General features: G+C 37.7%; 1 protein-coding gene across 1 annotated transcript; it reads left to right on the top strand.

The window, feature by feature from the left end:
* The first annotated feature begins 1,746 nt into the window (after window positions 1-1,746).
* slc6a11b (solute carrier family 6 member 11b) lies at window positions 1,747-27,149 on the top strand. Its single transcript, XM_055027544.1, has 15 exons — window positions 1,747-2,092; window positions 2,524-2,751; window positions 4,201-4,335; window positions 4,456-4,596; window positions 4,738-4,819; window positions 8,220-8,352; window positions 12,314-12,448; window positions 18,199-18,302; window positions 18,416-18,540; window positions 19,915-20,027; window positions 20,179-20,316; window positions 22,039-22,141; window positions 22,718-22,818; window positions 24,126-24,296; window positions 25,074-27,149. The coding sequence occupies exons 2-15, from the start codon at window positions 2,541-2,543 to the stop codon at window positions 25,215-25,217; spliced, it is 1,836 nt and encodes a 611-aa protein (XP_054883519.1). The 5' UTR covers window positions 1,747-2,092; window positions 2,524-2,540; the 3' UTR covers window positions 25,218-27,149.
* Window positions 27,150-27,630: the final 481 nt, after the last annotated feature.

Raw genomic sequence — 27,630 nt, 5'->3', positions numbered from 1 at the left:
CAGACTTACACCAATAATCACCTCAAATTAAAAAGAAAGTGAAAGATGAACATTGTTTCAGTATTATTTATTGTTCCTGCAATTTCATGTTTCATAAAAACCTGCCTTTTTACCAAAGTGGTCTAGAAAAGGAAAAAAAAGAAATCCCAATTGCATTTATTAGGTGAAATGTGTCAGTTTCAGAAGGTGTTTAGTAAGCACATATTAATTTCATTGATAGTGAGCTTACAGCAAGAAAACGACACGTGTAACTTTAACTGAGCAAATGTAAATCCAAATTTAACCCAAACATATTCATGATGCAGGCTTGGTATTGGTTTGATTACACCATGGTTCCTTGTCATATTCTATTATATAAATAAATGGAGCTCGTAATGCAAAACAATCTTAACAGGTCATTTAATCAGTTGGAAGAAGATGTAAAAAACAGTCACTCATCTAAAATTGAAAGTCTACCAATAGTTTTTATTATCCAAGAGAAAAGTGGCATTCATCCATTTTTTATATTTGCAAACTGGTATCTATGGAGCTCAATGAGTGAGTGATTTTGGGGGGTGCAGGTTGTGACATAACTCCTGCACCCCCCACTGCTTACCACATGCAGAAAGGCTCAGATTCAAACCTGGGAACTGTCCAGTCAGTTTAATTCAGTTCAGATTTTACTGAAGATTTCCAGCATTGAAAAAGATAAAAAAATCAAGCAGTAGGAATAATTTCAATGTCTTATTTTTATTGCTAGGAGAAAATAACAAAACCAGAGACTGGAAGTGTAAGGGTGTGTGTAGAACTTTCCAATATTTCCTAATAATAAAACAATATAGTCAAAATTACTGGATCATTAAATATCACTTGATAAAGAGCTAAGATAGTTTGTTTCGTTGCATTAAGTGTTTGTCTTTGCAGCAATCCCTCCCCTCTTACTGAGGAAGCCTGTGGAGACAGTGAGGAGGAACAACTCCCTCATAACAGCAGGAAACTTCCAGGAGACACAGGCTGAGTAAGGATAGCCACCGGCTGCTACCAGCTGGGCCCAGGAGGCAGGAGCAGACACATAAAACACTGAAGGACCGATCAAACAGAGCTGATTTAAAAATTTCTATGGTTGTATTTTGTAAGCAGGGAAGGGCAGAACACCTTCCCCTGATAAAATAAGACTTAAACTGGACTTCCTATACATCTAAATTAAGAAACTGAGAAAAACTCATCTGTATGAGACTTTGCTAGACAAAAGGTGCATTTATTTTTAAAATTATTGATACTAAAGGCAAGAAGGCAAAGAGGGTTTCTCGCTTAAACCAAAAAAGCCACATTGTGGCCACGGTGTGGTAATTTATTTTACCAGATTTTAAAAAACCCAATTACTGGAAAGCAAATTCCCTTCCCTTCAGGCTTGAATGCATTTTAAACAATTGTAATGTGCTTGTTGGACAACAAATGACACACTCGGATAAAAAATTGTTGTTTTTATTAAGTGAGATCCTTATTTTACACAATACTCGTGAAGTTTGGTGATATTTTAGCATTTTTAACAAATTGTTCCGCACACTTGATTGGCTGAGAGCTGGTCTGCCTTTCCCAATCTGAGCCCCCTTCATCTTATGCTTTTTATTTTGAAAAATACATGTGGCATTAACTATTTAATGGCTCTTTCTGTGATGTAGCCGTCATAAAGAAGATGCCTCTGAACTTTTGTCTCCAGGCTCTGTCTTCCTCCTTGCATCCTGCTCTCCTTGCGCTGTGGTAACTCCGCTGTGAGAGCTGGACTCGTTACCAAATGGCTTTTATCCAAGTAGAGGCGCCTGAGAGCGCACAGCCCGCTGAGTGGGAGCGCAGTCGCAGGTTATCCATCGCCTTGTGCAAGTTGTGTACCGTCACTCCGTTGCCTCTGAGATCTTCCTTTATATAGACGTGAGACTTAAACCCATCTCATTCAGTTGCGGGTGCAGATTGTTTTCCTTTTTATTCTTTTGTGCCCTCTCTCCACTCTGCACCCCCTGATTGGGCTTTATTCATTCTGCGTGTTTGTAAAGGCGATTGTTTGTGCGCATCATCGCAGGAGCCAAAAGGTTTGCCACTGTTCCACAGGAGATTGGTGAGTGTTTCTTCTGCATGTTTTAATATTTTAACACCTCCAGGCTGCAAGCTCTGAGATACTGAAGTGTTTGTAGCTGATTTCTCCACACCTATAGCTGGTTTTACACACTTTATTTGTTTTTTGTGACTAAAGAAGTGCCATAAAAAGCACAAAAAGGGTTAGTACATGGTTGTTTTTCTTTTAAATATTTGAGATTTTAACATTTCTACTATGTGTGATTCTGCAGTCCAAGTTTTATGTATTCTTAAATTTGTGCATTATGATAAATAGACTGCTATGACTTGGTTCAAACTTTTACCAGAATGTCTCTGCATCATATTTGCAGTTTTGCTCTGTACGAACTTTCAAAGAATTTCACATGTTCTGATTCAAAGTCCTTCCATTAACATTTTTACATCACCTTTATGTAGTCTCTATATACTTCTCAGCAGGCTCGCCGAGCGTCATGACAGCTGAGAAGAGTGGGCCTGTTATAAATGGAAAACCAGAGGATGGCAGAGACCCGGATGGGTCCAGCTCCAGCCTCGACAATGACGAGTACAACGAGAGGGGCATGTGGAACAACAAGATCGAGTTCATCCTGTCTGTGGCTGGAGAGATCATTGGGTTGGGCAACGTTTGGAGGTTCCCTTACCTCTGCTACAAGAACGGAGGAGGCAAGCGATAAAAGCATTGCTTTATCTCTGTTGCTGTAGGATGAACAGCTACAGAAAAGCTTGTAGAATGAAAAGCTGGCTTTTGATTCTACAAAGTGGTGAAACTGTGAGATTCAGGGAGATAACCTTACACTTTAATGGGCTTATCTTTATCTCAAATGACGGAAAGTTGAGCACAAAAAGTGTTTTTTCTAATATTTTTAAATTCAATAAGTATGGCACATCCTCATATTTATCACTCCTGAGTTGATTTAAAACTGTGCTTTTTGCTGCAGTTACACTAAGTCTGTGGAGTATCACTATTCTTCTTTGTAATGTAGCTCCAGCTCAGTCAAATTGGATGGATCTCATCTGTGGACAGCAAATGTCAAGTCTTGCTACAGATTATCAGTTATTTTCAGACCTAGACTCTTTGACTGTCGTTCTAAAATATTAATATTCTTTGATCTATATCCAGTTCTCGCTTAATGGTTATGATTGTGGAGTAAGCCTCCTTTACATTCTGCAGTATTTTGCGTCCTTCAACAAGTTTTCTTCCAGTATTCAGATGTACTTAACGCTGACCGGCTTCTCTAACCCTACTGAAGAAAAGCATCCCCACAGCATGATACTGCCACCACCATATTCTAGGACGACAGCTGGTCGTCTGAAAAAAACATTTTCTTCTACCCATTTACTGAGTGTCATGTTGCAAATGCCAATCCGGACATTTAATGGATTGTCCCTTTCCTTTATGTTAGACTGCTAGCCCGGCTGCTGCTTGGTTGTCATCTCCTCTCAGTGCTCCGTCTGGACTTTCTCCCTTTGAACTGCACGTCTCCGGTAGATTTTCTACCAGGCCGATCAGCGAGCAGAATGAGAAGTTGTTGAAACGATGGCATTGATTTTCTGCGCAGTTTTAGAGTGGTAGTCTGCCTGTAGTTTTAGGAATAACACATGAGGAAGTGAACAAGCCTGTTGGTCACGCTCACAAATATTGAACTAACATTCAATATATTCGTGTTGCTCTGAACAAGAAGAGATGCTTGTTCAGAGCAAGTCTTACATTTCCTTCACTTCAGTTATGAGACTTGGTGCTCTTCATAAAGTTAGAATAAAACACATTAAGTTTTTGGTTGATACATTGTATGTTAAGTGTTATATTGCTTGTCTGACTTCTTTTGTAAGGCACTGCAGTTATTTTGCACACATATATCAATAAAAGAGGCAGGTTGCCTCATTAGACTGAACAGCAGGGTGCAACTTCATGTCTGAAAAGGTCACTGTGCATTCCAAGTTTGGCATCGCAATGAGTTCTTTCATCTCATGTTATTTGAATAGGAGTAGATCCCTACATTAAACCCTTCACATTATTCAGTACAGGATTTGAGAATTAACCTTTAGACTTATGTTGTATTATACTTTTGCATCTCCTGAAATCATAAGGTACGTTTATTTGTGTGCATGAAGGTGCCTTCTTTGTGCCATACGTCATCTTCTTTGTGTGCTGCGGTATTCCTGTGTTTTTCCTGGAGACGGCCTTGGGTCAGTTCACAAGCGAAGGTGGCATTACATGCTGGAGGAAAGTTTGCCCATTGTTTGAGGGTAAGAAAACCCTGGATTTATTTGTTTTTAGGTGACACATTGAGTTTTAATTATCAAAGATAAAGTAAGAGAGAGAGAAAGTGTTTCACCAAGTTTATTGATCTACTTTTGCTTTTCCAGGTATCGGCTATGCAACACAGGTGATTGAAGCCCATCTAAACGTGTACTACATAGTGATCCTATCCTGGGCCATTTTCTACCTCTTTAACTGTTTCACGACTGAGCTGCCGTGGGCTGGCTGTGGCCATTACTGGAATACAGGTAGGTGGTTAGGGGAAAACATTTTCTTATAACAACAAATAAATCTCTTCTAATTTAAAACAGAAAAGGCCTTTGTGATAAATTCTGCTGTGCATGTACACTTGATGCTGTGGCAATGAAAACATGTCACTGTGTTTGCAGAAAACTGTGTTGATTATTACGGGGAAAACGCCACCAACATCACCAACCCCAATGCAACGTCTCCAGTCATTGAGTTTTGGGAGTGAGTAGACTTTATTTTTCATTTTCCTCCTGCTTACGTGTACAGAACACAATCAGAGCACAGATTATACATGGAGATTTCACCATTTGTTTAATAAAATGCTACTATCTGGATGAGAAATGGTCACTAGGTCATGTTTTTCTTTGATCTGCCATATTGTTAAAAACTGAGATACTGACAGCTCCAAGCTGTGTCATTGACCCCCTCCCTCCCTAACCTCACCCCCAATAATTAGTCAGCCTTTTTCATATTTCTGTGTCAGCAGGCTATGGTGGGCCAGCTGTCTCCCAGTTAGAGCCATGACTGTGGCAGCAGATCATGGTTTGTTAGTGCGTAGATTTGACCACACTTCCTGTATCACTGCCAGTAGCTTTGTACACATGACTAGTTCAGATTTAATCTGAAGCCAAGTCACAAAAGCCTTTCAAAATCAATATGTTGAAAACATATTTGGATGATTGTCACTCAAACAAAATAAAACTGAGTTTCATAACAATTATGACAACATCTAGTAGCTTTAAGTTAATCCTAGAAATAAGAAGCCACAGAGTTTACCGTCATGTTGATAGAAGTTGCCAAATTTTATTAAAACTGTGCCAAGATGGACTAGCATTTTATTTATTAGCATAAATGTTTTCAGTTCAGATTTAACACATTGTTGCATTTATGTAGCCTCTGTGCTCATAAACACAAAATTGGTGTTAGATTTCTAAGTATATCAATGAAATTTCTTATGTTGTTGTTAAAAAAAAGCAGTTTATACGTTAGATTTTCTTTCTATCATGTTGAACTTCTACCACAGCCAGCTATCATCATTGAGATAAAAAACCCATAAAGTCATTAATATACATCCAAGCACCCGCTTTAGCAAATTTACACAAATCGTATTCTGTTGGCTGACCAGAACAGAGGGTGGGGGTGAGGGCTGAGGGTGTTGGATCAGTTTTATGGGCTTCCACCAAGAACATGTCAGGATGATCAATGGCTGGTCAGAAGCCCTGAGGGTGAACTTGGTGGCACAGATTTTGGCAGGAACGTGTGGCTTTGTGGCACAGACTCCTGCTTCTCATCCCCCGTCAGTGCAGTCGCCGGGTTGAACTTCAGCAAACAGGAAACACACTCTTGACTCACCACTGCAAACAACATATTGTTGGAGATGACATTCTCACTCTTTTGCACCCACATCATTTGGCATATTTTGACAAAAAATATGTAGCTTTTTCTCTACAGTTTATCAAGTCATCAGTGACACCCAGAAGGCTGGATGTTGATAGGAAAAGCATAAAGTGTCAGCCCATGACTGATGCCATGAAGAAGCATCAGTAAAAGACTCATGGAGTCATAGCCTTCTCTATAGCAGCTGTAAAAGAGTTATTATGTTTTCTCTCTTTTAATTTTCTTTTTCGTTCTCTACTGAAGGCGTGAGAGGTGCTGGCTTCTTGATATACGTCATTACATTTAGTTCATTCCCTGCATCAACAAAGATTTGCGCTGCTCCTTAGTCATTTAATTTAACTGAGGTTTACCTGAGACCATTGTGTGGAAACCGATTGTATTTTTGGATGTTGATTGTGGAAAAATTGCAAGTTCGAGGAGACTGGAAAGACACATTGAATCTGCTGTAGTTGTCTTGCCAGGCCACTATTTGGCGCTGTGATCTTAGCAAGGAGTCAAACATGCATGGACTTCAGGCCTTTAGCTTCCATATCATTAGAGTAACCCGTCTCAGATGAACCAAGTGCTCATATAACGCACACTTTTATCAGTAATTGTGTTAAACTGAACAAGTTAAGTAGCACAATGCACTATGTTTACAACATCAGAGTGCTTGTTAATGAAGAGAAATCTAAATGCATGTTATTTATTGATTTTTATATCAACCACTATGAATGTAAACATGTTATAACATCTACTGTCAATCTGTTTCACAGAGAAAAGCTACTGATGGTGCACCCCTTCTTCTTCCTTTTCCATGTAAATAGTTGTCTTCGGTTTTTTAAAAAGGCCAATTTAGATGTGACAATGGTTTAAAGGTTCATAAAGGACTATTCGCAAGAACTGCTGTGAGGTTTTGTCTTCGGATTAAAGTTGTTTACATGGTGGAAGACTTTGGTCTTGGCTGCTCACTGATTATATGTTAGTGTCAGGTTCATTCACCTGGACATTCTCACACACTGGAAAAAAGGAGAAAAACAATTCAAGGCTTTTACAGTCAGAAGAGCGGAGCGAGGAAGACTTCTCTATCTCAGTCTTCCAAAACCCACACTCTGAAGAACGCTCTTCTGCATTACATTTTATTTTCTTTAGGGTGATCCCTTGTTACATAGATTAGCAGCTGTTAAATAATCTATGTAACCAGCTGCCAACACACTGTCATTTCTAATACAATGAAGTTTCCTGTTTTTTATGCATCTGTGGTCTTAAGCGCAGTTCCTGTGTGGTAGAAACAGTCTTTGGGGCTCACAGGAGCCACAGATAGGTTAAGGTGTTTTTTGTGGGGAGAATAGCCAAATGTCACCTCTTGATCCTTATCATCAAGTGAAATAGATTACCAATTTTGAGGAAAATTGGTCCTGGATTGTCCTGAAATTGCCAAGATTGCAGTGGTCATAGTACAATTGCAGTCGACTGATGTTTTTACTGGTGTGTCTGGTCTCAAAGCAAAGATACTGCAGGTAAATCCCTTCAGACTTGGTGTCTGAATTCTTAACAAGCTTATTCGAGCAAACAAATGTTTATTTTATGCACTGTCTCACAGCGACAGACAGCGATAAGATGTGTTTAGAAGGAGCTGGGAGTGGAAGAGCTGTAAAAAAAACTGTATAAACCTTTAAAACAATCACACATTTTAAAATGTTATGTTCAATATTTGTTTTTTGAAGATAATCAAGTTAGTCCTTCCAGATTTGTCTTCATATTTTTAAACACGAGCCTTGGTGTTGTCAACCTTAGAGCAAAAGTGTTTATAGATTCACACACTTATGTGCCCAGGGAATGTGGCTGGCCAGCAGAAGAAATGGTTTTGCTATTTTTACTCTGCTGCTGCACACATTTATTTATTTTTCATCATCTTCCTTTGGAGTTCTTACTTATTTAGCACAGCTAAATGCTTCAAGGCTGATCTCTGAAATGTAGTTGGTTTCTTTTCTTTCAGGATGCAGTTCTCACACTGAACTCAGACCTCACACATTTTTTGCATAATACAAAATCAAAATTTGCATTGTGTGCAAATAATCCAATGTGTGTGTAAAGTGATCATTCTATAATTGCAAGAAATGCAGTGGATTTCTAAACTGAATTGCATTAAATAACGGTGTGCTACTAATTTTCATTCCTTACAAATGACAACAAATATTTGTTGTAAACTAATAATTTTCTGTGTGTATTTGGGCCAAATCAGACGGAGAGTCCTGAAGATATCAGATGGTATTGAGCACATGGGAGGGATGCGCTGGGAGCTGGCCATGTGTCTGGCTCTGGCCTGGTTCATCTGCTACTTCTGCATCTGGAAGGGACCCAAGTCAACTGGCAAGGTAGGATTAAGCATTGCATGTTTACATGTTGTGTCTCATTGTGAGAATTGGGAAGTTGGTTGGAAAGGACTTTCCTTCAGTACATTGCAAAAGTATTCATAGCACATGAATTTTGTAACGTTAAGACAAGATGAGATGTAATTTGTTGATCACAGAATTGAGCAATTTTTGAGCAGCAACATAACTTGCAGAAAATAGTCAATTTACTCAAGAAAGATTGAATGATATAATAAAATATAAAAAAATGTTATCCAACAAAACAATATTTATAATACACACATTTGTGCAGATGGAGCAATGATGATGGGCAATATGAAGCCAGAATTAGAACATGTGCAGAAAAAATTTCCTGTATTTCTCTGTTTGACAGCAGAGCTGTTAAGGTATTTCGGAGAAGGTTGCTCTGCTGTCTGACCCGTGTGGTGGAGGGGCAGGTCCAGTTTGACCATCATGTTTCTTCAGTGTCCTTCCCTCCACCACATTCTCACTCATTCTCCAGTTTGAGACCAATTACAGATCACAGAGCATCCTTTATTCTTCTTTGATCCTCCAGAGTAAATGAAGAGCATTTCTGAATATTATCAGTCTCACAACATATTCTGAGTGGGATTCTGGTCCAGACTTTGACTAGGTCATCCGGCTGTAGTCTTGGATCGTCTTCTGAAAAGTCACATGGCTTGTGACAATCTGCTGAGGGGACTTCTAATGGCTCTTTTCTTGCCACTCTTCCATTGAGGCCAGATGTGCCATGGTGACAGATTTTCTCATTTTGAATTGTGTGTCCATGCAGCTCCCTCTCAGAGTTACCATAGAACTCTAATTCTATCCATCCATCCACCCACCCACCCACCGATCCACCCACCCACCCACCATCCATCCATCCATCCATCCACCCACCCACCATCCATCCATCCATCCATCCACCCACCACCCATCCATCCATCCACCCACCCACCCACCCATCCATCCATCCATCCATCCATCCATGCATGCATCCATCCATCCATCCATCCATCCATCCATCCATCCATCCATCCATCCATCCATCCATCCATCCATCCATCCATCCATCCATCCATCCATCCATCCATCCATCCACCCATCCATCCATCCATCCATCCATCCATCCATCCATCCATCCATCCATCCATCCCATCCATCCACCCACACCCACCCATCCATCCATCCATCCATCCATCCATCCATCCATCCATCCATCCATCCATCCATCCACCCACCCACCACCATCCATCCATCCATCCATCCATCCATCCATCCATCCATCCATCCATCCATCCATCCATGAATGAATGAATGAATGATGCCTATTTCTAGCAGCCATGGGGGAGAGACTGTGTACAGAGTTAGACTTTATTTACTACTTAAGTGACTTCTGAATGCAGTTGGTGTTAATAAATTTTACTTGGAGAATCAAGGGTGCTGAAACTATACTTTTGAATTAAAGTAAATGGCTTTAATCATTTCCCTTCCAGGTGGTTTGAACAGTTCATATCGTAACTTCTAAAATAAATTCATCATTCTTATTCTGATGGTGTTGGTATGAGGTTTTTTCTCTTTTGTTCTTAAAAACAAGTCTCCAACAGGAAGCCATATGAGTTTTCTTTTGCAAACGCAAGACAAAAAGGCATGTATGCTAGACCTCCTTCTTTTCCTCCTCTCGCAATTTCCATTAAAATTTCCTCGAGTCTCTTCTGGCAGACTCGTTGAGGGACAGTAAGGACTCTACACCCTCCTATGAGAGCTTAGCGGCCTTTAATATGTCTTCACAGATTCAATGAGCCAGAATGAGGACAAAGATAGAGCCAGACGAAAAGAGGAGAGGTGTGTACAGAAAAATTTATGGGTTCACATAATACACAATAGGGGGTAAAAAAAGGCAACTAAGTTGTGACGCCTATATCTCCATAGTGTCTTTTGTTGAAGTAAGAGGGGGGAATGCTTCTTCATGGCCAGGCTTTAGCAGCTGGTCCAAGATTGATTCCTGTATTTACTAGAGTAGAAGGGATAGTTCATGAGGAGCATGTAGAGTACATCCTCAGCCTCTCTCTATCTCCCTCTCGCACAATGAGAAATTAACCACAGCTCGCTTGTTGCAAGAGAGGAGAGAGAGAGAGTCGCTTTCTTTCCTGCGGACCCTCCAGCTCATTCACTCAACACTCTGCTAAGCTGTTTGCTTTTGTTGGTCGCATTTGCCCGCCATTCTCACATTTAAGCCCTGCTGTTAGATTTACAGCGAGGTTTGAGCAGGAAATTTGTGGTGGCTTAGATGTTTACCCATGGTGAGCAGGACAGAGCAAGCTGTGCGTCAAAAGTTCGTGGAGAGACTGAATATTGTCCTTTTTATCGCCCGAGAGATAAAGACAACCAGGGGGAGAAGGTTTAGGATGTGTAATCATTTTATGTGACAAATTAAAGGAAGGTAATACTGCAAAGGGGGACAAATTTTCCCACACTCTCCCTGCTGGCATCTCTTGGATTAATCCTCAAGTATGATCACTGTTCAAACTGAGCTTTGATCAGGTTTATTTAAAAGGTTTACAACATTTTTTAGAGTTAAGGTTGTTCAGGATATTCAGTGAAGTAGAATGCCTTGTCTCCTATCTTTCTGAACGAGTGAGTAAATCACAGTCTCATGCTGGTAAAGTGGACTGAACTTCTCTGGAGTTGGTTAAGAGCTTTACTCAATGAATGAAGTCCATTTCCTCCTCCCAGAGGGTAAAACAGGAGTAGTCATTCATGAAAATGCTGCACCCAGTACAGAACAGCGATGTGTCCACAGTGTCCAGAAGCTGCTGTGCACATTAGTGCATGTTTGTAGCATGTTCACTCTTCTGCCTTTCCTTTTTTAAATGACTGAATATCCATTTGTGTGTGAGCACTCATGCACTTCTGCACGAGCTTCAAAGAGCTGCACATTTTCCCACACTGCCAGGATCACTCCTCTGGGCTCCTCCTGTTAAAGAGTCGGGGGCCAGAGGAGCCCTCTTTTCTTTCAAGGATCCTGGCCCAGCTCTGCTCTGTCCTGTTCTGTCCTCAATTGGACTTTGACTCAGTGCCAGAAAGCCAGGGGATGTATGTTGCTCGCCTCTGCCTCCCAAGAGCCCAGAGTCTTTGTTGGGGAGAGTCTTGAGATGTTGAGCACAGTTCTGAAAAACCTGAATGGTTTGATAAAAAAAAAAAAAGCAGAGCTGGGTTTAGGGTGAGCGAGGACTTGTTACTGTATGAATGGTGTCACTAGATGTATGTGCCATTGTTTTTGAAACCGGGCAGATAGAGAGTGCAGCGAGTTTGAGGAGTGAAGATGAAAGCACTGTGTGTCCAATCTAAGTTTCACTACTGATGAATGCATATTATATTATAGGAGTGTGCATTTGCAGTTGTTAGGGTGTATCTAAAAAGCTACATTTTGTCATTTCAAAGATGATTTTGCAGCACAGCAAAAAACCCCAGAACATTATTCTGATGATTTGTGTGGAGCAAATCATCAGAATAATCATCAATTGTTTCGTTTGGCTTCAGTTTAATTTGATGTGTGTATTGTATGGACCTAACATAAATCATGGGGTGAATTTTTTAAGATGCACAGTATATATAATGATGTTTAAAATAATTTCATTGACCAATGATCAGATCATGCAGACCTTATCACTGATTCTTTATCCGGAGCAGATTAATCCAACTTCTACAACTAAAATCTCAGTCACTTTTGATTGTAAATTAGTTGCAGATAACCATTGTTGCTATAGAAATCTCTACTTAGTTGCATTTTCCACAAATAATAAGAGATGTAGGACATATTGTCCAGCCCTACATGAGATAATGTTCAAACCATGTTAAGTTTTGTTGAAAAGCTATTACACTGGTCTGTACTTTGTGTTTGCCTCTGTAATCCTATATACCCAGTTAACATATATGCATATGTGCATGTGTGCTTCTGCAGGTTGTATATGTAACAGCTACATTTCCGTATGTCATGCTGCTGGTCCTACTGATCAGGGGAGTCACACTGCCTGGAGCTTTTGATGGCATCAAGTTCTACCTCTACCCGGACATTTCACGTCTCTCTGACCCTCAGGTAGGTGTCAATTCTCTCCACTCATCTGCTTTCTCAGAAAATAATGCTACTTTTAAACTTTTGTAAGTTTAAAAGTAGACATCAATATTCTATACATAAATCCCACAGTTATGTGTTAAAATCTTTTTTTATTGGCCTGATGTTATACACTAATCTTAAATGTTTTGTTTTCTTTAGCTATAGCAAAATATTATCAGAATTTAAAGAAATAAAAGTTTTAAGACATCAGTCTTGGAGTAAGCAATATTTCACTTAGTGAACTGAGTTACTGAAATTAATTCAATATCCTAACTTATTGAATATGTCTGTACATGTAGGGATTAGTTTTCATATTTAATATATTGAATTTTGTGTTAATGTCAGCTTTAATGAAACTATGGTCACTCAGAAATGTATGTTTATGTTTAGAAGAAGGCAGCCAATCAGTATTAGTCTCTGATCCTTATAAAAACCACCATTCAAGGTTTTAGATCAATTGACATCATTGTAAAATCCTGGGAAAGCAAAATCTCTTAAACTTTGATAGTTTCAATGAATTGTCTTGTCTGTTAAATGTTAATAGCCTTATCCCGAAGATGATTAGTTAAGCAATTTGAAAGCAGTAGTCACAACAATCTCCCAATATCTTAGGGAACATTTGTTGATATTTGTGCTACCAGTTTCTGTGAGAGTTGCAGTTTTTCTGAAATTTCATGGTGTTGGTAAATAATAAATGAATCAAAGAGACACCGAATGATGCACGCAGTCTCAGTCTCAATGAACTTGTTTGAGAAGGCAGAAACGGAGTACTCAGGAACAGGATAGCGAGTCATGACAACATCAAAAACAAAATAGGTTGTAGTTGAAAGACATTAGTACTTTTATTAAGTTTTACCTGATTTTTGGAGTCTACATTCTGCTAGCTGCTCATCAATAATTTAACTTACAGACCCATTTAACCAAGAATTGCAGTTCCCTGCAGCATTTCTTCAACTGTCTGTTTGCAAATTGCATTAATTCTGGTTGATAATGTGAATCTTGACAACTGTAGATTAGAGAAGTAGATCTCAGCATTCCCAGCTTACAACCTCTGTCTAATAATTATAACCAACAGCTAGAAAGCTAGAAAACACGCTCACCACAATAATTAGCAATTAAATTAAACATTTTTTAAAATCAAATCCCAAGCAGTTCTATGAATATTAAAATGATAATTAATGGTAGTTTCTCTACCATTTTCTGTTTTCTATCCACTTAAAATGGCAAACTTTCAAAAACCATTACCTTAAGGTCGAGAAGTGTGCTTTTAGTTTTCACTGCATTGCTTCACGTACTGTAAAGTTATTTGTTAATTAATTTAGTCTTATTTGAAGTGTAAGAAGATATTTACACTAGGAAATAGACCAAAAATACTAATATTTTTTGTTGCTTTGCAGTGAAGAAAACCAAGAAATTACTTGAACTACGTAAACATTCACCACTTTTACTTGATATATTTTTGATCCACCTTTTGCAGCAATTACAGCCTCAGGTCTGTGGGAAGCATAATGCCAAAAGTTTAGGTCACCTATCTTTAGGTAGTTTGGCCCATTTTCTCTGCACTTCTTCTCCATACAGGAGACGTCTGTTAGGCATTTTCTGATCTCTCTGAGAAAATGTTGAAACATTTTGGGAAAACAGACTAATTTAATAAAAATTGGATTAAGGCTTTAACATAACAAAATATGAATAATTTCTGTATGTTCTGTAAAATTAACTTAATCTGTTAACGCAAAGATACCCAGGAAAGTGCCATGACAAAACATGTGTAGCAAGGTTTTCTCAGTTTCCTACAATCCAGGTATGTTGGAATAATCATGCAAATCCTGATCACTGTGGGGATATTTCATTAATCTTATTTCTTCTGGGATAAAATTAACATCAGTAGTAATTAAATTCAACATTAAATGTTAGGTAGACCAATACTTACTTTAGCCAAAGTGGGAAAAAAAAAAGAACTTTAAAAAGTTAAGTAAGGTCTGTGGCATTGAAGTGGTTTCATAAAAATTCTCACCAAGCCTTCAGATGTTGATTTTAGAATGAGAACAAGCTGAAAAATCACAGCCTGGCAGGAAACTTTAGAGCCTTTAGTTTTAGTTTTAGACTTGATTTCATCCAAACTGTTGTTTTCCACTCTGCACTCTGGCAGACACATCACGTGGAGAGTTAAATTTAGGTGATAACGAGGAAAAGTTTCTGCTTGATAATTACCAGAGCATTGAGTCGATGTGAAAATATGCTGTCAGATAAACCCATCTGTTCCACCATAACTTCCTGCCAAGAAAAGGTGTTATGAACATTTTCTTTCTAGGTGCAATTCTAGATTTGATGTTATGCCGCACCATGTTGTTGTACTTTGTAAACACTGAAATATTGTTCATGTTTATTTATGTTGTGCTTTTAATAATACAAGCATACCATCCAAAGTCTTTGCATTGGAACACTGTCATTGACTTCTGATGTACAAACATCTAAAAACATCTAAAATTCAACAGAAAGCAAAACACAAGGAAGCAAAAACAAAATAATTCAACGTAGTAAAGATTATCTAAAGGGTAATCTGTGCTACATTAAGAGAGTATTTCAATTTCACTCTTTTTGAGGGACATATCTACATATAAAAAGTGATATAGATGAATGGTGCTGGATGTAAAAAGAGAGAATTCAAACAGCTATAAAGACTGATGGGCAAGTGATAAAATGGACTCCTGTTGGGTGGAGGACATTAGTTTTGCCCTTAAGTTATATTAGCTTCCTGTGGGACAATCAGTGCTCTGTTCTGTTTACAAGGTCATGTGAAATGTGTGTGTGGATGGTTTCACTTCCTCTAATCAATTCTATCCAATGTCCCTTCCTTTCAGACCTTTAGCATCTTCTCTACACAATTAATACTATTTGTTTTTCAGACCAGAAAATCTTGTTTGAGAGGTGAATTTTGGAAAACTCCAGTGTTTTTTATTAAGGAGTGGCTTTTGCCTGACTGCTCTGACAGTCTAGGTTTAGGGTACCATCATGTTTTGGCATAGTTATCTCTAGATTGGACAAAAGTTTTTGTCAGTGGTTGAAATCATGAACAATCCAAATCAGAAAGCAAACCTGAAGGGTATTTTGCTCTGCACTGTCACTGAGAGTCCAAGTTTCCATTAAAAAGTAAGAAAGGAGTTTATGAGAAGAAAATTTACGTTTTCAAATTTAGTTGCCATAATATTACAGAGGGTGTTGGATAAGAAACGCCCTTGTAATCAAACAGATTTGGAAAACTTTAAGAGCTCAAAGAAGGCAATCCCAATCTAATGTAGGATGCTGAGAGGCTTCTGCAAAAGATTTTATTCAATGCTGAAATGCAAGACAAAAGATAAACATGCATGAGTGAAGCTGAAATTTTAGCAGTGGTTTGTAATATTTCCATATCCATTGTGTAAATATCATACAAATTATGGTGTAACTGAATGAAATTAGCAATTTATACTATACTTGTTTAAGTTGATTGTCAAAACATTTTAATTATTAAACCAAATACTCACCTTAACTCACCCAGATCCAGAGTAATACTTAAAAAGTTTAAAACTGGAGTTTTATTTATCTTGCAAACTGGGAGTGAAGATGATAAAATCTCCTAAAGTCCCTGTTAAGAAATAAATAATTTTTAAGTTCTAGATAATGCTGTTCAAGTAGAAACTCACTTTAGAAAGAATTTGATCAATCTTTACCAGTGATGCCAATAATGGAAAAGGGAACTATGTCTGCAAAGAACAGCCTGATAGTAGAGGTTACTCAGCGGTCAGTAATACTGAGGGACTGACTGCTTAAAAGCAATGAATGCAGAAGAGCATGAAGTGTGACTGTGCTTAACAGAGGGGAGCAGGACTGACCGCCATTGGTCCAGATGTTTTGTTCTCATCTCAAAATGCACGACTGAGAATCTGAACCACCATTTTGCTTAACTTTAGAAGTGTTTTCTTAGATATACTTTAAGACCTCTAGTTCATTCATTGATCATCTTTCTTATATGCACCATTGAACCATCGGAAATAGTTTCCTGGAGCCGTAGTCTCAACATAACCAAACACAAGAATGCCAAATTAGGCACAACATCAACAAGTGATCCGCTCTGAGCCTGGGCCTTTAAGGTTTCCCTTCGCTGTGCAGCCATCAGCCGAGGGTGAACTAAAGGGAACATTAATGAACATTAGGAGAGAAAAGCCTGTTCTTCCACAGGAACAGTCCTGTGTTTGTGAGGTCACAGAAGTTACCCTGGTTACTCCCAGGAGGGAGCAAAGACCTTGCGTTTGTTAATTGTTTTTCTGTGGGGAAATGAGATTAGTCGCTGAATGGTGATGTGAGAGAGTTTTCAAAGAGTCATGCTGCATTAAGTTTGAATTTGCTAGCACCCCATGCTATCCTGTGGGTCCTGAGTCCCGCGCTGCTCCGAGAATGAGTTTCACCAACGCAAATGTTTAGGTTTAACAAACTATTTTACATATGTACATTTCTGTGTTTTTGATAGATGAAATTTAATGTCCACACAAGCATTAAAAACAAATTGTCGTGCTAATGCATAAAAAAGTGCACTATATTGAAGCTTTTAATATAGGTTGTGATTGATATTTTTATGAATCTGGTATTTTAACATTGTGTAACAATTATGTGAATATATAGTTGTGTATGACTCAGCTTATTGTAGCTTACGATTTAAATTTCAAATATTTGGAAAAAGGACAATTTACTAAACTCAAAATTAGTTGTTGGTGCGTGAACCAACCTTTGATTTTGATTTTTCAATCTCCAGATAATTTTTTTATATCTTCTGCTACCTCAGGTGGTCAGGTTACATTTTATTAAGACAACATTTACTTTTATTTTAGCCAAATTAAAACTTCTTTATCAAAAAGTTAATATTATTATTTTTTACTTTTATGGTGGAATTGGGCAATAAAGACATTTCAAAATAACATTTTAAAGTATTTTCAGCCACTGAAAGATTTTAACTTCCTTCAGAATCTTAATCCATGATTTATGCGTCTGCTCCTTTGTGTCCATCAAAAAGAAAGAAAAAAAATTAAGTATTTCATGATAGTCACTGCTGCAGCAAAAAAGGAAGGGTTAAAGAGCTGTCAAATATTCCTAGAAACTATTAAAATCTTTCCTTACGGCGTAATACAATAAGGTGCATGTCTGGAGGATGTACCTGCTCCGCCAGGTGGATGCAGAATCTAGAATGTAAAGTAGAATATCATATGAAGTTTCCTGATGGCTAAAACTTGGACTTTGAATATAAAGAGGTTAAGAGCAAAAGGAAGATATGTTTATTATAGAACCAAGAAGATGTGAATGAAGAGACGTGTCAACCCTCTTAGCCTCTTTCCTTCATTCTCTCTAAGCAGAATATATAATCTGTGCTTGCAGATTATGTATTGGCCTTGAATTTATCCTGACTCTCTTTCAGATTGCGCCCTTCATTTGGGTAGATTAATGTTCAATATTTAAACCAGAGAAGGTTGAGGTTGATTCCATAATTAATTTTTAGACTCAGCAATAAATTATTTGATTCTTTGTATACTGCAGGTATGCCTAGCCTGTTTTTCTTTTTTATTATTCTCCTCAGTTCTAGCATTTTTGCAGAATTCCAGGTGGATTTATGTCCCTCTGTATTAGGCGTCAGGTGTTAAGAGGACTATTTATTTACCCCAGTGAAACACTTCTCAATGTGTTCATTTTGATATTACTAACAGGTGTGGGTGGATGCAGGAACCCAAATTTTCTTCTCCTATGCCATCTGCTTGGGCTGTCTCACTGCTCTGGGAAGTTACAATTCCTACAACAACAACTGCTACAGGTAATAATATGTATATAAACACAGAGTAAAAGGGACTGAATGGAAAAAAAAGTGTACTTCTATTTACTAATCGTTTTATCACCTCTTCTGTGTGTCTTTGCTCTACTCCTCAGGGATTGCATCATGCTGTGTTGTCTGAACAGCGGTACTAGCTTTGTGGCCGGTTTCGCCATCTTCTCTGTTTTGGGTTTCATGGCCTACGAACAAAATGTTCCCATCGAGGCTGTGGCTGAATCTGGTGAGAGCACATAAAGTAATATAACACTTCAAAATAACAACACGATAACAGACTTTCAGAAAAATGATGTGAATCTGTAGATATCTTAAACCTCAGAGTGAGTCTTTACGTCCATATATGATGTTGTGCTAAACTAGAATAACCCTTCCATGGTTATATAATTCACTACTCCTCACTTAAGTGTTTAAAATGCTGCATTATGGTTTATTCAACTCATCATGAATAATTAAAGGATGTGACAGAGCAGAGAAGAATTGAGATGTTTGTCTTAAAATACATCTAGGATGAACTTAATGCTTCAGAAAAGACTTTATTTACAGAAAATAATTCCCAAACAGCATAATTTTCATCCTCCTATTTCAATGAGTTACGTTTTTAAAGGAGACTCTTTATGCACTTCTGACTTAGGGTGCATTTACCCCAGGCCTGTTTGTCTGCTTTAATCAAACTTGAGTCCATTTGCCTAGAAAATCTGGTTCATTTGGGGAGTGAAGTTGTAAATTCTGGTTTGTCTCAGTTTGGTTGAAATGAACACTGGCGGGATTTGAGAATGCATATGTGAACACCAAGCAGACCAGAGACTCCATCAAGAACAGCGAACAGACTACTGTGCAGTGCATGCTGGGTAAATACAACCAAGGCAAACGTTGGAGTCTAGCGCTAGCTGGAGAAATGGCTCATAATCTTTTGCTAAAGACAAAAGAGAACTCCTACAACCGCTAAGATCTGACGCCACTTGGTTTTTGTTTACATTTTGGAAAAAAAAGAAGTTGCCTTCATAGCTTCTGATGCTTTTGTGTCACTAACTTAAGTGGTTCTTGGTGCAGCACCACAACAGGAGAGAGGGGGATCAAGTTGCTCAGAGGGTTTGGTCCACTTCACAGCGCAGTGTGAAAGCAAATCGCACCAGCTGAAAATGTAACTAATGTTGAAACTTTGGTCACTAAAGGAACTGCGTCTACCGAAGTTTTAGATGTGAAGACATCTTCAATTTCCTGGGGTCATACGAGGAATCAGTTGTGGTCTCTGATATGGGCAACATGAGTCATTAACCTAGACAAAAATGTCTTTGTTATGACAATGTGGCATTAACCAAGAAATCATGATCTGACATAAATTTGTACATGATTTTAAAAGCTTAATCAGTAATACTTTTATAACAAATTTATGTCAGATCATGGTTTTTTTGGTTAGTGTCAAGTTGTCATAACGGAGACCTTTCAAATAATGTCAACTTTGTATTAAAAGTGTCATGATTTACCAAATGACACTTTATGAAAACAGTCATAAATGTTTATGAAGACTTACTCATGTTCCTGACAGAACATAATTCACAACCCATCAAATGAAGTATAACCCTTTTTGTTCTTTCAGGTCCTGGTCTTGCTTTCATTGCATACCCCAAAGCTGTGACTATGATGCCTCTATCGCCACTTTGGGCTTGTCTCTTCTTCATGATGCTGATCTTCCTCGGCTTGGACAGTCAGGTGAGAATAAATATTGAGACTGAAGGATTGTACAAACCAAACAATTCTTACCTCATTATATTTACTTAACACGTCATCATATTGTGCCGCAAAATAAACTGTGAGTTAAATCAACTGTGTCTGTGAATGTATTTGTTGATTTGTTTTTCAGTTTGTGTGTGTGGAGAGTTTAGTGACAGCTGTTGTGGACATGTACCCAGAAACCTTCAGAAAGGGTTACCGCAGAGAGCTGCTGATTCTCTGCATGTCCATAGTCTCTTTCCTCATAGGACTCATCATGTGTACAGAGGTAAGACACCGAAATATTTCTTACTGGCAATGAGAAATCTTCAGAGCAATTATCAGCTGAAACTTTTTAAACCTTAAAAACTGTAGAGTTTAAAGTTGACCTGAAAAGTTATTTTACAGTGAGCCATTGCTTTACACGCCTTTCTTTTCTGTTTCATTTCTGTTTTTATGAAGTTACATCATATGATGGGTGCATCAGTAGAACTTGTCTAATCCTAATTTTTAAGTTTTTGTTTGGATCTTGTTGTTGTTTTTTTATATTTGGTTGGGATATTTATTGTAAAATATGTGCACTATCAACATTATGGTCATAATATGTATCATCATCATCATCATCATCATCATCATCATCATCATCATCACCTTCAACATGATCATCATTCACAGGTAAGATTTATGATACCTCTTTGGGCAATCTTTGTATAGTCAAGCTCATATTGATTCAGATTTAGATTTGAAATTATTTTTATTAAACCAAGTAAACCATGTAAAGACAGATTACCATAGACAGACAGACAGACAGAATTGTATATTCTAAAAAATAACCTAAGGCAATCTCAACATAAGCTTATTTCACAGTAGTTGATCCATTTCAGCCAGAAAACTCAGAAATTCAACACAATGTTAAAGTTTAGTATGTTTTCTGTTTGGTGTTATGGAGCTGCGGGTTTAAGAAGTGTGACCTCTTTATTAGTGCCTCCACTCTTTAGACAATTCGTTCTCCACAGCTTCCATGAAACTACTTTAGGTAAAGTGTTACAAGAAACCAGGTGTAAAATCTGATAGAGGTCAAAGGGTTTTCAGGAGTGTAGCTCTGTGCAATGGTAGATAGAAGTCATAAATCAATGTTTTTATATATTTCTGTCTCAAAGCCACAGAGGGTTTTCTCACGTTTGCTATGATTTACACACTTTGCAAGAAGATGCCAGAGAAATTACTGATAGAGCACATTGTTGTTTCTATGGCTGAAGAGAAGACAACATATTCAAAGCAATGATTATGCTAAAACTGCTGGACTATAAATATATACTTAACTTATTCTTCACTTAAATGTTGTATTATTACATTTAAAATGTTTATTTTCTTATTTAGCAAAGGAAATTATTTACTTATTTGCATTTTTGATGTACTTCTAAAATTGCATAAAAAGATTAAAAATGTGTACAATGTGCTATTTTCTGTTGATTAATCATCATGATAATAATAATTTACTAAAATAATTGTTAGTTGCAGCCCTAGATGTTTCTCCACCACAGTTTGCTGTGATCTGCTGGTCAGCTGGCTAAAACAGGGCAACAACGATTTTCCCTCTTTTATGAACAAAAATAATTCAACTGTTTGTAATGTAGGCATAATTTTAATTTTTGCTGAAAACTTGATTTCAAGCATAAAATAACAATTAATAAATGTTAAACATGATACTTGAAAAAATCATCTATGATAATTATTATACAAAGTTAGCGGCAGTGTGAATAGGTGTTGCTTTGTCGTTTTAGACAAAAGCAGGTTGGGCTTGAAATTGATCACAATTTTTCTTTTGTAGACTAACTTTAACATCTGTAGATGTAGACACATCTGTAGACACGTCATAGTGTTGTGAAACCAGTATAAAGTATAAACATGTTTAGTCTAAATCTACGTCCTCAGAAGCCTCTGAATCCCTTTCTGTGTCACACCCAGCTGATGTTCATGTGAAAAGCTGACACCTGTCTCCTTCCATTAGGGAGGAATGTACGTCTTCCAGCTGTTTGATGCATATGCAGCCAGCGGGATGTGTTTGCTGTTTGTGGCCATATTTGAGTCCATATGTATCGGCTGGGTGTATGGTAAGATGAGATTTTAAAGCTGAAAGGCAACGAGTTTTTCAATTGTATTACCACTGACTCATGTTGCCGAGTTTGGGTTTTTGATGGTTGCTACAGACTTGAGCAAAACAAGTTTCACTCTCCTCACTGGAAGAATATTGTTTTTCTGCCCTCTGCTGGAGAATGCGCAGAAACGCATGCAGCATTCATTTATTATGATAAAATTATAAATCAGGTTATTAGAATATAAGAAAAATACACAGTTTATATTGACTTGTTCTTAAAGGGTGTCTTATAAAGTTATCTAATACTGTATGGACATTATGTAAAGACTAAAATGAAAGCATGCATGTAGAAATTCTTTGATACATGAACTTTATTCTTGGCTTGTGTAATTCATGACAGAAATCCAGCTAAATAGTCTGCTGTTACATAAAATGCCTCTGGCTCTCTTGATGTTAACTTTCAAAAAACATTTTGTTCACATCAAGTCAGAAACGTAGCCTTATACAACTTTGAGCTGTCAAGAGGGATCACTCATGTCGTTATTTTGATGATGCATGCAGAATCTCCTGAGTGAGAGTTGTTTTCTTGCAGGAGGCGACAGATTCTACCTAAATATTGAGGACATGATTGGATACAAACCTTTCGTCTTGATCAAATGGTGCTGGATGATCCTGACCCCAGGCATCTGTGCTGTGAGTAAGCGCATGGATAAGAGCAGACAACACATAGATGAGCACACAAGTGGCAAGCGACAAACTACTTCAAAGGACTTAGATTTGATTTGTCATAGCTTGGTTTGCATGGAGTATTAGTTTCAAAAGGCATACAGTTATTTTTAAAATAAAAATGATAATCAAATTTAAAAAAAATCAATCACTCAATCAATCAATCAATCAAATTTTATTTGTATAGCACATTTCAGCAGCAAGTCATGCATCATGGAATAAACAATACATTGTTAATTATTACATTTCAAATACAATTCTAAACTTGTTTTTAGTTGAGATTTAAAGGAAGTCAGGGTTTCCGCTGTTTTACAGTTTTCTGGAAGTTTGTTCCAAATTTTTGGTGCATAGATGCTGAAAGCTGTTTCTCCTCTCTTGGTTCTGGTTCTGGGGATGCAAAGCAGACCAGAACCAGAAGACCTGAGAGGTCTGGAAGGTTGATACAACAACAGCAGATCTTTGATGTATTGTGGTGTTAAACTGTTCAGTGATTTGTAAACTAACAACAGTATTTTAAAATCTATTCTTTGAGCTACAGGGAGCCAGTGGAGGGACTTTAAAACTGGTGTTATGTGGTCTATCTTCCTGGTTTTAGTGAGAACGCGAGCAGCAGCATTCTGGATCAGCTGCAGCTGTTTGATTGATTTGTTGGACAGGCCTGTGAAGATGCTGTTGCAATAATCAATGCGACTAAAGACAAACGCATGAATGAGTTTCTTTAGATCTGGCTGAGATATTAGTCCTCTAATCCTGGAGATGTTCTTCAGGTGATAGAAGGCCGACTTTGTAATCGTCTTTATGTGGCTCTGAAGGCTCAGGTCAGAGTCCATCACTACTCCCAGGTTTCGGGCCTCATCACTAGTTTTTAGTTGTAATAACTGAAGCTGTGCATTGACTCTAGATCGTTCCTCTTTAGGTCCAAAAATAATGACTTCAGTTAAATACACCAGTAACTTCCAAAGGAATGCTTAAAAATATTTAAACAGTTTGCAATTTGTCTATTATCAATAGTCCGATATTTTGTCTGGTCTCTTAATTTGTGAATTTATTAAATACATTTATGTAACATTTTTAAATCTACTGTTATATCTAACTTGTTTTATCCAATAACCCCTTTTTTTCTGCTTGTGTCCTATTAATTTATTCACCAGTAACTAACCAAGAACTACGTGTGCTATTTCATTAAAAGTATATAAACCCATAAGGTAGTTTCTTGTTATTTAAAACCATGTTTTCATCATGATTTGCAAACAATGTGCTTCTTTTTGATGCAGGGGATTTTCCTGTTCTTCTTGATTAAATACAAGCCTTTGAAGTACAACAACGTGTACACCTATCCTGACTGGGGCTACGGTATCGGCTGGTTCATGGCTATGTCCTCCATGGTGTGTATCCCACTGGGCATTATCTGGATGATCTGGAAAACTCCTGGGACCTTTTCTGAGGTAAAGAAATCTTAACAAGAAACAACAATCACCATTGTCCTTAATTATTATTACATTTGTCACGTTGACCCTATTTATTGGCACCACTGATGGAGATGTGTAAATAATATTATATTATATATTAGTTTATAATAATATAATATCGATGCCAAGCAGACCCGAGATCCTTCCAAAAGCAGGAAGTGGACTGGAATGCAGGGAATTCTGGGTAAATGCAACCAAAACAAATGGAAGAATATAACACAAGAGAGTGAAATGGCTTGTGATCTTTTATGAAAGACAAAAGAGAAGCCTCATATCCTCTAAAATCTGACACGACTCCATTTTAATGTAAACATTTTGTCCACATTACATCTTCTTCTGAGGTTTTTGTGTCATTTCCTTCAGTAGTTCTTGGTGCAGCGCCACCAAAGGCGAAGGGGGAGTAGACATTTTTCAATTACTCTGGATTGTTTGACACATTCCAGGGTGAAAGCAAACAGCACCAGCAAAAAAATATATTAAATAAATGTTGCAATATTGGTCTGTAATCAAACAAAGTCTATTGAGAGTAATCTTTGATTAGCTCAGCAAACTTCCACACTTCTGCAGCATCTATGAGCCAAACATGGGCATTCTTGGAGTAAACTTCTCATGCTGCCATGGCGCTTGGTAAAAAATATTCTAAAAGTTTAGAGGAACTCCTATATATTTGTAACTTCCATCAGAGCAACACTTTATGCCGTGATCATTGTGGTGTATAAAGTTAACACATCTATTCTTTCTGGTTCTTTGCAGAGAATAAAGAAGCTGACCACTCCCAGCCCTGACCTAAAAATGAGAGGCAAACTTGCTGCCCTCAGTCCTTACGCTGTCAATGATGCCAAACTTAAAGCAGATGGCAAAATATCCACCATCTCAGAGAAGGAGACGCATTTCTAATTGACCCGGTGACAGACCGAGCTGCCAGCTGTCTTAAAGGACCAGTCAAATAAAAATGAAAACCGTCACAGCATTACAAGCCACCACACAAGACAAAACATGGAAACAAACGACTCAGTGCTGTTTTTGTTTTTGTAAAGAAACGAGTCAAAAAATTGTTGATGCTCATATGTAGTCTGCTTCTGTTTTGCACAGCTTTTATATAACACTGTTATTGTCTTAACTTTCAAGCTTAAGCAGCTGTTTCCTCATTTTTAGCCATTAATATTTGAAGACATGTTGATTTTGTGTGCTAAATGGTGAAATCCTGTCCTGGTAACTTGTCAGTAATGGTCTCACTTGTGTCTGTGCCTTTTGGATGATAACAGCTTGTTCTATAAGGCTTGCTCTCTACAATCATTGGTAAATTGCTGAGATCCTCTTAGGTGAAAGGTACCCAAATGAGACTGAGATGTAGCAGCTGGAGGAGCATTCTGAATGCATATTCATGCTAAAGCTACACAAACGGGGCTCTATACCCTTGCAAGTTGTAATTTTCCATTGAAATATAAGATCTAAGACTGTGAGGATGTTTTTAAAACTCTAGGAGTTGTAGACCAGCATGAAAACAAAGAAGAAATTAAACTTCTACATAAATATCCACCTTTTGGAGTGTTACAGTATTACAGAAAGACAAAATAATTTTCTTAGTTAAAAAATCTTTTATTTTGAGGTTTACTCTACATTTGTTCACATGGCTACACATAGATGTTTGTGACTCGCAGGCTGAGTCAAAAACACACCTCTTTCTCCTCTAGCCGCCCTCCTTAAAGTCATAGATATCTGTCGTTTCACAGTAATTATGCTGAGACTAACAGAGACTGACAGATAGATGTGCCTTCAACCCTGCATTTTTATTTCCTGCTCCGCCTGTAGAGAAGAAGATGGACACGCATCAGATGAGCATTTCAGACCTCATCTGTCCCCTTTATCCTCATCTTTTTGCTTTTTTTTTGTCACTGTTCTCCCTTTTCAGCCGCTGCCTCTTCCTCTCTGCCTCTTTTCTTCTTTCATCTATTCTGCTTATTTTTCGCTCCCTTTCATCGCACGGCTGGCTCGAATAATTACACCAGTCTCCTATGAATGAAATATAATACTTTGCATTTTATTACACATTTATGCCTCAGCAATATTATTTCTATTGATTCTATTGCAATTCTCTGACCTTTTGTTTGAAACTGAGAACCTCGTGGTTTAATTTTTGTTTCTGTCTGAGCCACAGTGAAGGTGAAAGCAATGATCCAGTCTTCTGTGGTGGGAGACAATGAGCTGGTCTCATTGTTTACATCAGTCAAATATGTCCTACATGCACTTAAATTTCTTTCACTTTCTGTCTTTCTTGGGTTTTCTGATGAAAATGCTACCAGAGGAGAGCATCTGAGGAAATTAAAGCAAATTCTCATCATGTTTAGGGGGAGGCAAAAAAGTAGATGAAGAATTCAGGAGTTTGCAAGAGGAGGAAGTTTGTGATTGAGAAGAATATAGAAGAGGCAGAGGAAGTGTTAAATGTTTGAAGCGCCTCCTCTTAGCAGTCACATTCTCCCTAGCAACTAATCAGCCCTCTCGGTGCTGGTGCATTTTAACGTTATCACCTCTTCACTCGTGTTTCTGCAAGGTACTAGTTGTGTGCATCCAAAATCCTAGCGTGCTGTTTAACACTGATCACACTGCTGTAGTCATTGGTTTACTTCCTGTCTGTTGAAAAGTCTTTAAAATGAATTGCTGTAATAGAAAGACAATATTTCAACTTTTGATATGCTCAAAAGAATCTGTAATAGAGATTTATTAAAAGGGTTAAATACTGTTCAGCACTGTCCTACACACCTTTTGGTATTCACTGGACACACAAACTGTCTGCTTACTCATTTTTAAAAATAAATATGAAAAATGTTATTCCTGATTGTGGCTTTTTATTTGTCTTCCATTCTTATGACAATTTTTTTCAATGTCTTCTAAAATCTCTTTTTAGATAACTGTAAGGCAAAAAAATCTAACAAACAAAAACTTTAAGAAAATGAGTTTTTGTTTGTTTCTGTTACCCCATGACGACTACTGTTCAGTATTCTGAAATATTTTTACTTAAAATGTTCTCTGATATTTCAAGGAGTTTAAATTGTCCTGCACTCTCCAAAGGCTCCTGTGACTCATAGATCATCTGCCTTACTGAACAGTGTACAAGAACTGTTTTTCAATGTTTTAAATTGTTATTTTTTTCATGATTATTGTTTGTTGCCAAAATGTTCCAGGAGCATTTAGCATGTCAACATTTGTGATGTTAGGACATGAGCCACATTGTGGCTCTATTCATACCACTGGGAGATTTTGATTCAAATGTATTTTTATTCAATCAAGATGGTTTTTTTCATCTTGATTG

This window comes from Poeciliopsis prolifica, unplaced genomic scaffold, assembly GCF_027474105.1.
Source record: "Poeciliopsis prolifica strain line A6 unplaced genomic scaffold, Auburn_PproV2 SCAFFOLD003, whole genome shotgun sequence".
NCBI lineage: Eukaryota > Metazoa > Chordata > Actinopteri > Cyprinodontiformes > Poeciliidae > Poeciliopsis > Poeciliopsis prolifica.
The sequence above is the reverse complement of the archived record's forward strand: the minus strand, read 5'-3'. Positions and strand labels throughout refer to the sequence as shown.